The sequence below is a fragment of the Muntiacus reevesi genome, chromosome 6, assembly GCF_963930625.1.
Source record: "Muntiacus reevesi chromosome 6, mMunRee1.1, whole genome shotgun sequence".
In the NCBI taxonomy this organism is placed as follows: domain Eukaryota; kingdom Metazoa; phylum Chordata; class Mammalia; order Artiodactyla; family Cervidae; genus Muntiacus; species Muntiacus reevesi.
In genome coordinates, this window is record NC_089254.1 from 29,012,156 (window position 1) to 29,025,324 (window position 13,169).

At 49.3% G+C, this 13,169-nt stretch overlaps 2 protein-coding genes across 7 annotated transcripts in view; one reads left to right on the forward strand and one right to left on the reverse strand.

Annotated features, from left to right (window-relative positions):
* DNAH11 (dynein axonemal heavy chain 11) overlaps positions 1–588 on the forward strand; it is a 353,143-nt gene extending 352,555 nt beyond the window's left edge. For all 4 annotated transcript variants that reach the window (XM_065938807.1, XM_065938805.1, XM_065938808.1 and 1 more), the window contains one exon: positions 341–588. In XM_065938807.1, the coding sequence (XP_065794879.1) occupies positions 341–588 (248 nt within the window). The remainder of the gene's footprint in view (positions 1–340) is intronic.
* Positions 251–13,169, reverse strand: part of CDCA7L (cell division cycle associated 7 like) — a 46,091-nt gene continuing 33,172 nt past the window's right edge. The window contains exons 3-10 of one of the 3 annotated variants that reach the window (XM_065938811.1): positions 9,572–9,700; positions 6,452–6,829; positions 5,099–5,170; positions 4,811–4,981; positions 4,011–4,136; positions 2,979–3,128; positions 1,992–2,128; positions 251–1,609 (exon numbers count right to left, since the gene is read on the reverse strand). In XM_065938811.1, the coding sequence (XP_065794883.1) occupies positions 1,579–1,609; positions 1,992–2,128; positions 2,979–3,128; positions 4,011–4,136; positions 4,811–4,981; positions 5,099–5,170; positions 6,452–6,829; positions 9,572–9,700 (1,194 nt within the window). In that variant the 3' untranslated portion in view covers positions 251–1,578. Of the gene's footprint in view, positions 1,610–1,991; positions 2,129–2,978; positions 3,129–4,010; positions 4,137–4,810; positions 4,982–5,098; positions 5,171–6,451; positions 6,830–9,571; positions 9,704–13,169 lie in introns of all 3 variants that reach the window. The other 2 variants (XM_065938813.1, XM_065938810.1) reach the window with 2 other exon arrangements.

Consider the following 13,169-nt stretch of genomic DNA (forward strand, 5'->3'; position numbering starts at 1 on the left):
TTTGTTCACAGGAAAGTTCAGGGGTTAGCATGGGAACATGAGTCTATGCTTTTGAGTAGGAAATGGCAACCCACTCCGGGATTCTTACCTGGAGAATTCCACGGACCGAGGAGCCTAGTGGGCTACAGTCCAAGGGGGTGCAGAGAGTCGGACACAACAACAAATCTATGCTTACGGTGTCTGTGTGGTTCCTAGTCAGCAAGTAATGAACCTCCCTCCCATCTTGGCAAGGAAGCCACTGACACGCAGCAAAGTGACAAAACCAGAATATTTATTGTGTACAACAGGTACAGAAGCGGTACCAACAGGAGCATGGTTATAACTCGTGTGTCTCCTGCAGGAGCCAGATGGGACAGCCAGTCAGGAACCATTGTGGATGCCCGCCTCAAGGAGTTAAGGTCCGCAATGCCAGTCATCTTTGCAAAAGCCATACCAGTGGACAGACAGGAAACCCAACACACCTATGCGTGCCCTGTGTACAAAACCAAAAGGAGAGGTCCCCACTACGTCTGGACCTTCAGGCTAAAGAGCAAAGACAAGGCGGCCAAGTGGGTCCTGGCAGGCGTGGCGCTGCTGCTGGAGGCGTGAGGCAGCCCTTGCCCTGTTCCCCCGGGCTTGGCTGGACCACAGTGAGCACCTGTCATTGCTCCTGGGGGTGGTCATTTATCCTGCTGGGAGGCATAACATATTCTGGCTTATGTAACTTCTAAGAAAATTAAATGTGCATTAATTTTTTAAAACACACCATCCTTGTAGAGAAAAGGGACAAAAAGAAGCAAATGTAGAAAAAATATGGGAAACCTATTGAAAATGTGTCCGTTTCCCCAGTACCCCTCGACTCCCCCATCCTGCAACACAAAATTAGTGCAGCTCACGTTTTCATCAAAATTCCGCTGTAACTCAAAAAGCAATATGGCTGGAAGTCTCCTGGTCCCTACATGGGAGTGTAGTTTCTATAGATAATAAACAAAATCTCTAAATTAAATTTGCCTTTATATATTCTTTTAAAATATAGAAGCCACAGGCCCCAGGCAGCTGCCCTCCAAGGCCTCCAGTGTCGGTAATGTGACAGTCTACTTTTGGTTCAAGTTTTAACAAAAATAAAACTCTAGGTCCATGATTAATTGCACTTTGTAATTTAGAGGAGCATTCTTCAATATAAATGTCCAACAACCCAGAGCAGCTTAGACTATGGGGTTTGAACTATGGTCACTCATGATAAACTAAAGGGGGTGTAACCCCTGTAACGACCTGGCCTCCAGTTACTGTCTGGGAGATAAAGAGCTGCGATGCTGTTTCCTCCAGGACTTACCTGGAACTTCACTCCTTTAAACTGGTTTTTAATCATCAGCAGATGCTTTTAATAACTCAACATACAAACAGGCCTGCGTATATACAGATTCCTCTCTCATCTTCCTGAGAAATCTTTTGAAGCGTATAAAAACAATCTTTAAAAAAAATATATAGCATTTAGCTCTACAAAGAATTTCTGTATTAAAAAAAAAAACAACCGTAAGAAATCTTAGGCACAAATGGCATGTCTTGTTCGAGTGCTCCACGGTGAGCGGGCTGGTTCTCCTAATTGTCGTCCACCAGCTGCTTTTGTAAGCTGAGAAGAAACAGGCAGCATTAGGGGCACGGAGGCAGAGACACAGCAGCAACCCCCAGGGCACCAGTCCCAAACTGTTCTCCCGACACAAGGCCAGCCTTCACTCCGGTCACGGCAGGGAGGCCCTCCTCACCCCTGCGCACAGCACCCCAGCCTCCCCTCTGTCCCAGAGGGTCAGAAGCGCTCTCTGGCCTTCACGGCTCTCCCTCCCCGCCTTGTAGACTCCATTGCTATTCCCGACACACACAGACCCAGCACAGCCGACACTCGAGGTGGCTTCTAAGAGTCAGGCTGAGATGAGGCACCCTGGGGCCCACCTACACGGTCTTCCCCTCTCCCGCTCCCGGGAATCACACCCTCCGTTCTGATTTGTGAGGCTTACCTCTCCAGGTACTCCTTCACGTTGTTGTAACCGTAGAACTTGGCCAGGTGAATGAGGATGCCTGTGGCACAGCGGCCGTCGCGTTTCCGACAGTAACTGCAGTTGCAAATGCCCCTGCAGGGAGGGCACACCCAGTCCTGGGGGAGCAGAGCGGCAGCGATGCCCCGTTAGTGACAGGACAAGACGACGCCCTTACCAAGCCTGGCTCGCTCGGCCGCATCCCCAGTCCTTAGTCACGTGAGATCAGTCAGCTAATCCTTCACCCTGTGACATGCACTACTGTCTCCTTCCTTCTGCCTGTTTCAAAAAGGCCCAGAAAGGTGGACCACTCCAATCACATGCCTGGGAAGTCAGCCCTGCTTTTCAGAGCACAGGCTTTCTCAGCTCACTTATTCGGAGCAGCAGTTGACATTCAGCTGCAAACTGGGGACAGTCTACTTACCCTGGTCCAGCAGTGCGGTGGTTGTGAGCACAGACCCTGCACCAGGTGCAAGGGCACACACACTGGCCAGCGTGCTATGTACTGTCTTACTGTACAGAGGGAGCCAAGCTGGGGGAGGTGTTATACCCACCTCTCAAGGTTAAGAGTAACAGCATACGTAAACTGCACTGACGTGAAATCTTAGCATGTGGGGCACACAGCACCCTACAGGGCAATACACCTGCCCCCGGCCTGGCCCTGGGTAAATCCAAGGTAAGTGACGGTGCCCGAGGAAAGGGCACGGGTTCACCTGCACAAACATGACTCTTAAGAAAGCTGGGCTCTGACCCTGGAAGATGAAACACACTCTTTTTACTGTCCTGTGTGTTGGTCAGCCTGTTCTTTCTAGAAGGAAAGTCTCTCTTGCATTTCTGCCAGTCTCAAGAGGCAGGAGGAGAAGAGAGTGGTAAGGGGGCTACAGTTCCCTGACAAAGGGTCCCAGAGCCCCAGCCTCAGCTCGTTCCCTTCACACCGTGACTCAGGATGAAGGCGCACACAGTCCCTACCGGGTCCAGCAGCGCCGACCTCACGTCCTCCCCGTAGCGATTCCGCAGGCATGGCCCGCAGAACTGCCCCCGCACACCACCGCAGCTCTGGTTCCGACACACTGTCTTGGTGTCAATGGTCTTCTGCCGACACTGATGGCACGTGTTACCCTGCGGGTGAAGGCAGCGAGTGGTGAGCACGGGGTTCGGGGGGGGGTACCCGGCCTCTCCTCTAGAATTGAGCGTGGCTGTGTCTCTGGTCCAAACCCTGGCGCCCTCCGGTAGGCTGAGCACTCAGCCCTGGGGCCAGAGGACAGCCCGAGGAGGGAGCCTGGGAGAAATGGAATGATCAGGTGGGCAGAAATGATGGGGGTGACTGAATGATGATGGCAGACCCCCAGAGCATCACATGGCTCCAAGCCCAGCTCCCAGCAATCTGGTTCCATTCAGGGTAAGATCTCCCGGTTTTAAAATGTTGGCAATTACATCGAAAACCTTATAATACTGTTTAAGACACTGTCCTATTATCTAAAAATGATGCAAAATACCACAAGCCATTCTCTACATCACCATTTAACAAACATTTAAAACATTTCCTACCTACAGAAGATATTCTGTCAAACTTCAGTTTCTGTTGGTTACATAAATATGTTACACATATATTTCCCAATATTTCACTATATTAATACATGGTAAATATATTAATTCAGTGTAAATATATTTCTGTTGGTTATAAAAGCATTATTTTTTCAATGCTTAAAACATAAAAACTATCTACTTAAAATATAACAATTACAAATGTGATTTTCCAGACTATACCCCTGCTTGCTACCCCCCAGAGAGCCCTCTCTCCTGACGAGAATTACTGCACTAAGCCATCTCTGCTTGCCCAGATAAAGCTGCTCCAGTTCAGAGCCCACCTCCGAGCCCTGGGGAGACAGACGGCACAAGGGCCTAAGCCCAGGCAGTTTACAAGCAGGCAGTTCAGATACCAGTGCCTGGGAGTCCCCGTAACAGCCACAGTGATGTCAACCAGCTGTTAGATCACTTTACCAGAACTTTATCATAGATTTTATCCCGAACAGTGACGGCCACGTTCTCCAAGTCCTCTTCAGTGATGTCCTCCACTGGCCGAAACGAAGACACACAGCGGCGTCGGCGGTGCCCCTGGCATTTCCCCTGCAGAAAGAGCCAAAGCAGAACTGGACATGAGATGCTTTCCGTGGTTAAAAAAAAAATACTAATAAGTTTTAAACTCCTCAGAGCTCTAGGACCATCCAGAGTAACTCGGTCCCTCTTTTATCTCCCTGAAATCATTCGTGCCTTTAGTCATTTGCTGAGCTCCTATCCTTAGTGTCAAACTTCCTGGATGGCAAGGTGACACAGAATGACCAATCAGAAACTCAGGGTCCCTGCCCAATGGATGTCACCAGCTACTCTGAGGACTGACCCACACTGAACAGCCACAAACAGGGTCCAGAGTTTCTTGTTCCAGACAGAAAGCTCTCAAAACTCCCCATTCCTAACGCAGAAAGACTGGGAGTAATCCTGTACGTTCCCAAAAGCAAAACCTTGAAGCCACCTGGAGCCCTAACCACTGAGCTAGTCAGTTTAGGCACCAGACAGCCTAAATGGCTTAGAGCTCAGACCAAGTGCAAGCTCAAGGTCCTTACCCAAGTGTGCCCACAGGAGCACCCAGGGCAGCTGAGAGCTTGGCCGTCTCAGCTCCCGCAGACCTACCGGGTCAGCCGCTCGGCGCCCTCACCGAGCCCCAGAAGGCCGTGATGAACGCTCCTGCATGAGGACCACTGGCTTAGACAAAGAAGCATTGGTTCATTATACTCATAAAATACCCCGCTCACTGTCTTCCTTCTTCTGAAACCGTAAAACTCTTCTGCGAACTTGGCAGCTGACACGGTGAAGTTTTCCAGGGCGAACTTCTCGGGGGGCCGCGCGCTCCGGGCCGGGTTGGTCCGCCGCGTGACCTGTCCCTCTGAGAAGGCCCGCCTCGAGGTCTTCTTCTTCTGCAAGAAGAGCACAGACACAGGCATGCAACTGGCTGCTTTCCAGAATGAAGGCCGTCTGGCCGTGGAGTGTGTGTGTGAATACTGCAGACAGTACACACAAGGAGATCCACTTACAGAAGCTGAGTTTGGGGTTCGGACCGGGAAGAAATCAGGCATCGAGTTCAATTCCGCCAATAACTGAGCAAGCTAAATTCAGAAAAAATAGAGAGTCTTGCATAAATATTACTAAGTCTACTTCATCTAACAGGTTAACACAAGTCTTGGAGTTTGTAGCCATGAAAAACCGGAGTAGTTTACGTAAGATCTGAAGAGTCGTTATATTTTTAACCTCGTGTAAAGATTTTTATCTCAAAGGTGAGATGCTGAAATTATCAGAGGAATAAAATCTATGTCTGTTCCTTATATATAAGGACCAGACACGATGAAAACTGTCCTGGAAGGATCAAGGCCTGGAGCATACGGTCAGAATCGGGACTGAGCCACTAATTCCCAGTGTGACCCTGGTGGATTTTGCCCACCCAAATGAAGTTTCATCATGTTCAAAACAGAAAATGCCCAACTAGACCATTCTGACAGTTACTGAGACCTCTAAAACACTATTCTTCAAGCTGGTTAATTTCTCATCAATGAAAGTAATTTATGAAAATATTCCTAAAAATACCAAAACAACAGGCATTAAATGCCAATCAAATAGATGTATGGGTGTCACTAACAAAATTGTGAAGAACATAGTTCTCATTTTAAAGATGCAGAGATACAATCCTAAAACTTTTCCTTAGCTAAACACTACTATGTCTCTAGATAAACTTTACCCAAAAGTAAAATTTACATTAAATTTTGTATTTCCTTAAGTAACTCATTAGACATATTCTAAAACTGCTTATACAGCATCATTATGCTTTTTTTAGAAGAAAATAATAAGTATACCAAAATACTAAAAGTGTTTGGTAAAATTATTTTTAAAATTCTGTATATATAAAATTATGAAGCAAACTAGTTACTGACCACATGAAGATTTCACTTTGTTCCATGAATTTATGAAGTGATTCAGAACTCCTCCAGTGTTTTAATACCTAGACCCCTTTCATTCCTCCCCTTATATCTCCAAAGTGCAACAGCTAGGCTGAAAGCTGCCTGTCTGACCTGCACAAGTAACTGTTCGGTGGGCTTCAGGACACCCCTATTTACATGTTGCTACCTTTCGCTGGGAACAGGTCTCTTTTGTCTCTAAACCACTGCACATCTGCAACATAATTTGATCAACAGTAACTGGTGTGAGACCAGGGCACCGTGGAAGGTCCTAGCAGTCTCTTCCCAAACCAGAGCTAATCAGGCAATGACTGCTACAAGGCCAGGAAAAGAGGGAGGACCCACAAAGCCCAGAGTAGGCTTCCTGACAGCAGCAGTGGCAGCTGTGGGGGGTGCAGCCCCGGGAACCCGGCATCGGGAGCCAGGACGCAGACTCACCATGGCTTTGTTCTCCTTGATGTTCATGGTCCTCTTCAGCAGAGCATCCGAGCTCTCCTGACCCTCATCCCGGGAGTCGTCCTCAGACTCAGAGGCAGAGTCTTCCCTTTCCTTCTCCTGCCTACAGCTGGTCTTCCTTCCAAGAATCGCTTTTTTATTGTCCTGTAAACGTGACCCAGAAAGCAGGGGCTCTGAAGAACCGTTCTTATCAGCTTTTTTTGCCAGTTTCTTGGTGGGGAACTGAAAGGCTACTCGAAGACCAATACTGCTTCTTCTAGACCTGCTTCTTCGAGGTGTTGCCTTTTCTTCATCATCATCATCATCTTCCCCACTCACGAAAGATGCTTTACTGTCATCACTCAAATCTGACTCCACAAGCTAATGAAAATGAGAAAAACAAGTGTCTATGACAAGTCTTCACAAAGACACATACTTAAAACCACTCTATTTTAGGAAAACACTGGACACTTGAGTGCTTCCCCTTCCTATTGGTCATTCCCTCTGAACTCTTCAGTTAAATGCGTAAGTAGTTTGTTGATGGACAAATTCAAATAGCAGGCTACTTCACACTGTGGCCCAGACACACAGGCTGGCTGTTCTGTTCAGAGCATCAGGCTGGAAGCAAAGTGCTGACCCGCTGAGTGGGCACATCTGGGAGCCCAGCAATGTGGGAACAGTCAAAGAACAGGGTGTGCATGACCTAAGCAGTGTGTTCAGACAGAGTAAGAGTGCTAAGTGAAAAACAAAATATCATTCTGCCCTAAGTAGCTGCAAGAGGATTCATGAAAAAGAGAAACAGAGGAGAGCTGACTTCATTTAGTGAAGTAACCAAGGAGCAGACAGATAATCCACCATCGGGGGCAGTGGAGGAACCGCGTCCCCAGGACACTCTGGGTCCTCTTTCTAGGCCAGCCCCTCCCCTTTCTGTAACCCACAGAGCCAAGGGGTGTAATCGGGCAGACGGCTCTGCAGGGCAGGCATCTGCCCAGTCAGCTTCAGAAATATGCAGTCCCAATTTCAATCTCCGCTCAGTGCAGGTCTCCCATATTAAAACATAACTTGGATTTTACTCGGGAAAACACAGTAAGAATGGAAGGCAAGGTGACATCTCAGACGCAAAAGACTCAACAACTGCAGAGATGGGTTTTGATATTAAGACCCAGGTCATGGCCTGAGCATCTTTCCTTGACCACAGGCTGGACACTGTAGCTTGGGGAACACCTGTCAGGGGTTCCTGTTGTGAAGAAAACTTGAGAACACCACCAGGAGGCGGCCCGGGATTCAGTTCATGACTCTGCTTCCTCCTCAGTGCCCAACCCCACTCCACATTCCAGCTGGACTCAAGTTAAAACATAAGGTCACGGGAGGGGAAAAAAGAGATGACATCCAAACCTTAGTGTGTGTATCATTGCACAACAAACCAAGCAGACGTAAGATCACGCTGATCTGTCTCATATCCTGCAGTTTCCACATAGCAGCTATGGAATTGAGAATGGTGAGCTGGATGAAGACACTGTTAGACGACTTCAGAGAAGTGTCTCCCCAACTGGCTTTATCCATTTATCGTAATCGTCACTTAACCCACCTCCACCTCTCTGCCAAGAATGTGGAGCCGGTTACTACAAAGAACCGAGGCAGGGAAAGAGCATAGTGAACACCAGCGAGACTCAGGCCTGAGGGCCGATGCCACAGCTGTGGAGGGGTCGCGTGTGGCCAGCGGGCCCCCAGACACCAACACAGAGTCATACCCTGTCATCAAAAAGGTGGTCTCACCACTCCACACCAGGGTGGGAAGGAGGCTGGGCAGGGAGGCAACAATGCTTGTTTTCTCACTGAATTTTAAAATAGGCAGGTGGACCTGCCCTGAGCTATGAGTTATATCAGAGCCAACACAAACTGTCACAATTCATCCCCTAAATGTATAGGTTCTGGTGAGGGGAGAGAGAAAAAAATGGACTTTGGGGGTAATTCGCTTTCCCATGCTGGAAACAATTTCTTTGAACACCCTGACATTACTTAGCTAAAGCCCAGAAGATAAACACGTCACTAAGAGTATATGATTAAGATTTGGAAGGACCTCAGTGTCTTGCTGGCAAGGAACTGCAGGCTTGCTGGCCAGAACACACGTAACTTCTGTAAAGAGGGCAGGGGCTGGGGCCTACAGGCTGGCACGCTCTGTGCTGCTATTCACGGGAAAGAACCACCATCAAGCAAGGCAGCCTACCATTAGGGCTTTCAGGCCGTAAAGGCCCCCGAGCAAAGACGAAGGACAAAACCACCCTACTGATTACAGCATATCTGACCATCTGCACAGGTTCCACGCGGGAGTGGTTCCCTGGGAACTCCTTAACATGACAAGCCTTAACCTCCCTATCCTTGACCTTGACCTTGAAGTGGTGTGTTGACTTTCTGAGCTAAATCTATGCTACTTTTCAGGTAGGAGAAAGCACTCTTATGCCTTAAAAATCCAAAGGTCGTTCTTCAAAATTACCCTGACGTTCAAATTCTGGTTGGCAACAAACTAGCCTGAACATAGGGAATAAGAGGAAGGGATCAGTCAACAAGTCTTTTGATGGCAAAGTGCTGAGGGGTTCCCTTCAGAATCAGGCAGGCCCAGGGCATCTCTATCAGTAAAAACCATAGCGTGATCCAAATCAAGAATGCAGAGAGAACACTCATGTTTGTACCACAGTTAAATTTCTGCCAAAGTAACTCCAAACCCAAGAACATTACTTACCACACAACAAGAAATGACTTTCAGGAACCTGTTACACTCAGACAGACCCTCCTCTTTTCAGAGAGAAGAGGTGCAAAACATCTGAACTAAATTATCCAATAAGGACAATAAGGGACGCCTAGGGCACGCACCCCCAAACTCCAAAAGTACCTGGGAAAGAGAACTAGATTTTCCCTAAGAGCATAATGGATCGCTGGACCAGGAATTCACCCTGGAATAGCCAATTTTCACATTTTGCTAACTGGCTTAGAAGATGAACATGTAAGAAAAAGTAAAACCTTTTCATGTGTGAAGAGACTTCTTACAAGTAGAAGTACAATTCAGAAACAGGACTAAAAATACTACAACCCACACTCCCTCACGTGGGTAATTATTCCCATTACCTCTGGGTTACTATTAACATTGAGATCAGTCTGCGTAAATCCCTCAAAATCTTCCATCTCTGAGTCAGTGTCCTCTATAAAAATTCTTCTGAGCTCTTCTGTGAAGTATTTGGAATGGAAACGCACATCCTGCTAAATTAAAAACACACATACATGTCATGGAAAAAAGGAAAAACAGAGGCCGGGGGCAGTGGGAGTGAACGTTTCATGGGTACAGAGTTTCTGTCTGAGATGGTGAGATGATGAAAACATTCTGGAAACAGATCATGGTGGAAGCCGCCAGACACTGTGACGGTACTCAGTGCTGCTCCAGCGTCTTGCAGGCAGGACACTGGGGACTCGCCTGCACTCAAAAGGGCTAAGTGGTAAATCTTATGTAACATAATAAACACACACACACACATACATACGTACTTTCTAGAGTTTGCAGAAATTTAGACCCACAAATTGAACAATTTCCAAAAATCAGAATGGCCACAGCCTCTGTCAGCTGGCTGACCAGTAAGTGTGGATGGAATTCAGTTTCTCCCTCCAGCATGGGCCATCAGAAACGTCCACTCTGACACAGAACGGGAAACATACGGAGAAGATGACAGGAGAAAACCTAGCTTCCCCACACGCTGGCTTTCCTGTCTAACAGGACACTTCGGGCTCCTCCGAGGGGCGATGCCTCTTCTCCCAGAGCAGGCTTCCCTGCAGGGACGGGCCTCCACACCCCTCCCCGCCCACCGCGGAGGGGGCACAGTGGCTCCATTACCCCCCACCACAGGGGACTGACTCCCACCCCCGGAAAGTCCCGTCTCTCTCGTGGGAGCTGAGACGCCACCGCCCACAGGCAGCAAGTGAGCCCCAGGAAAGGTGGTGCACGGCTGGCTCAGAGAGGACATTTAACTTTTTCTATCCTTTGAACTCACAGAAATAAGTGGCAAACTTGAAAGAAAGGAGGGGAAAAGAATGAATTTCGGGACAGAACGGGGACCCATAAACCAGCCTCCTCCAAGCTGGCAGCCAAGCCTGGAGCCTGTGTCCCCAGCTGCCACTAGCGTCGCTCCCTCCCACACCCAATATAGCAGTGACCCCTCGTCACACCACTCCCGGCTGGAGAGGCTCTCTCCCCCCGCCTTCTCCCTGACTTTAATTACATACTTATTCAAGCTCAGATAATCTCTGGAGAAAAATAGATATAATAGATGAGTGGAAAAAACTTCCAGGAGGACAGAGAAAGAAATGCCTATATCCAGCATTTTTTTTAAGCTTAAAAATGTCTCCTATGAATTATTATGGGTAATTGGAGTGAGTGTGCTGAGCTAAATTATTTTGTTCCTTTGTTGATAGCTGTGGTGCAGCTGCTTTAAAAAAAAAATCACCACAAAAGAGAAGTTTCTTTAAAGTGAAATTCAAATTGTGTTTCAGGGGGACCAGCATCGGAACTCGCTGCACGGACTGTGCGCAAGCTCACGTGGCTTCTCTCGGGGGGTTAGAACGGATGGGACCGGGAGCCCATGTGGTGGGGGCAGGGAAGCACAGGCCGGGTTTATCATGAAGGAAGGACGGTGCTTGTGGTGGGCTCCCAAGGAAACCCACCGCCCCCGAGGGCAGGAAACACCTGGCCCAGGGGCCCCGGGCTGCCGCACAGTCCCGTGGGCTGGGGGGCCTGTGCACACTCACCGCCTACCCAACGTCCCCGCCGGGCCCAAGCGGGTCAGCCTGGGGACAGCAGCTCCCACCCACGGCCCTCTGGCTGCTTCTGTGCTGTGAGCTAGTCTCACAGGCAGCGGTCAGCCAGGGCGAGGTCAGGACTTTGGTGGCCAGTTCTGACGGAGAAAACCAGCTCGGCCGCAGTCCTAAACCAAGGCTCCTGCTTTCACAGGGTGTGAAACCTGCCTTCAGCGAGGGTCTGTACGAAGTAAACAAGCATCCACTCCTCACAGCCTCCTGCGTTGCTGGCTACAATCTTGATGCAGCTCTCTGCTCTCCGAAAACTGGCTGTTATCTTTAAAAATCAGTACCAGGCAATATGTTATGGGCCTGGGTGACCTATATCTATCATGATCAGAACGTAAGCAAATGACAGATCAGAAGAGGAGCTAACAGAATGGTGATGTTTTCCTCTCCTGAAGCTCACAGAACATGAAGAAACAGACTGGAAAGTGATGGCAGCTGAGCCAGTCAGACATGGAGCATGGAGACCAGGATCCTTCGTCCGTGGGTGCTGCATGCAGGAAACCAGAGGAAAAGGATCTGATCTAGGGAAGCTGGAAAGACGGTTCAAGTATGAGACTCTTCCATCAAGGAGCTTACCACTTGGTAAGGGAGTTGGACAAGTCCCCAGGTCACCATGGCGAGGATCAGCGTTGTAAGGGAGACACAGCACCACGGTGCAGAGAAAGTAAGAAAATCCACTGAGATGCGTCTGACCTGCATCTGAACTGGGGTCGCGGCTAGAAAAGCGCTGGGAGCGCAGAGGCAGGATGAAGAGCCTGGGGAGTGCATAGGGGGTAGGACGGTGCATGCGGAGGGGCGTCTACTGCAGCTGAGCCTGTGGGTGAGAGACGGGGAAGCCTCGGGGCTGAGAAGTGGGGCTCTGAGACAGGAGACATCCCAGCCCAGTCACTTCCCAGATGTGGGGACTTGTCCGTCTCCCACCTCCCCACGCTTTAGCTTCATCACCTGTGAAACTGGTGGTGAAGAGAGCTCAGCTGGAGGGCTGTGAGGACCACAACGGCTGAAGAGAGGAGAGCAGGAAGGGATGGAGGTGAGGAACGTGGAAGAAGAGTCAAGTCCTTCGAGGGAGTCGAGGAAATGGGTGAGCAGTGGGAGGGGTCAGGAGCTCCAAAGACAGAGATAAAAGATAAAAGAAAAAAAGATAAAAGTGCCAAAGACAGACAACCAGGGCTGGGGGAAACAGTAAGTTTCCTATTTCCCTTAGACAATGAAGATGGATCCAAGCGGCTATCAGAAGTACATCTGGTGCTGGAGAGAAAAGCCACACCATGAACAACAGGAGGCAACGGCTGAGGCCAGGCCCAAGTGGAAGGTCTGAAGATGAAACTGTGGAGAAGAGAGAGCGAGCCCAAGGGCAGTGGAAGCAGGCGGCTGAGAGGCGTCACATGCTGCAGGGCATCGAGTAAGGTGAGGACCCCACAAACTCACAACACAGGCGCTTCACTCACATAATTAACTGCCTCCCTCCACTACTGCCCAGTAGAAGCTGGGTGGATTTAACTCATTGCCTGTGAGGAGAGGCCATGGTCAAGGGAGAATGAGGAATTCTGAGTGCCGTTATGAACTCAGAAGAAAATGCTGCTGAAGGAAGGAATCTACCTCTCTGAGAACTGTAACCTACGTCAACCATAGATCAAAGGAATTAATGGAAGAAGCACGCTTTTGCCAGCAATTCCATGAGTGAGGTGCAGGTGGAGCCGCATCGCAGGGGCACAGAGGCGGACGGTCACCACACACTCCTATGGGACCCACCTGCCCCCACCGGCTGGGTGGGAGCACCCCCAATACGGCCTCACCACAGGCTGCAGCCCCAAGGGGGCAAAGCAAGCAGATCTGATCGTGTGAGGTCCTGTTCACTGGGGGGAAAAGTCTT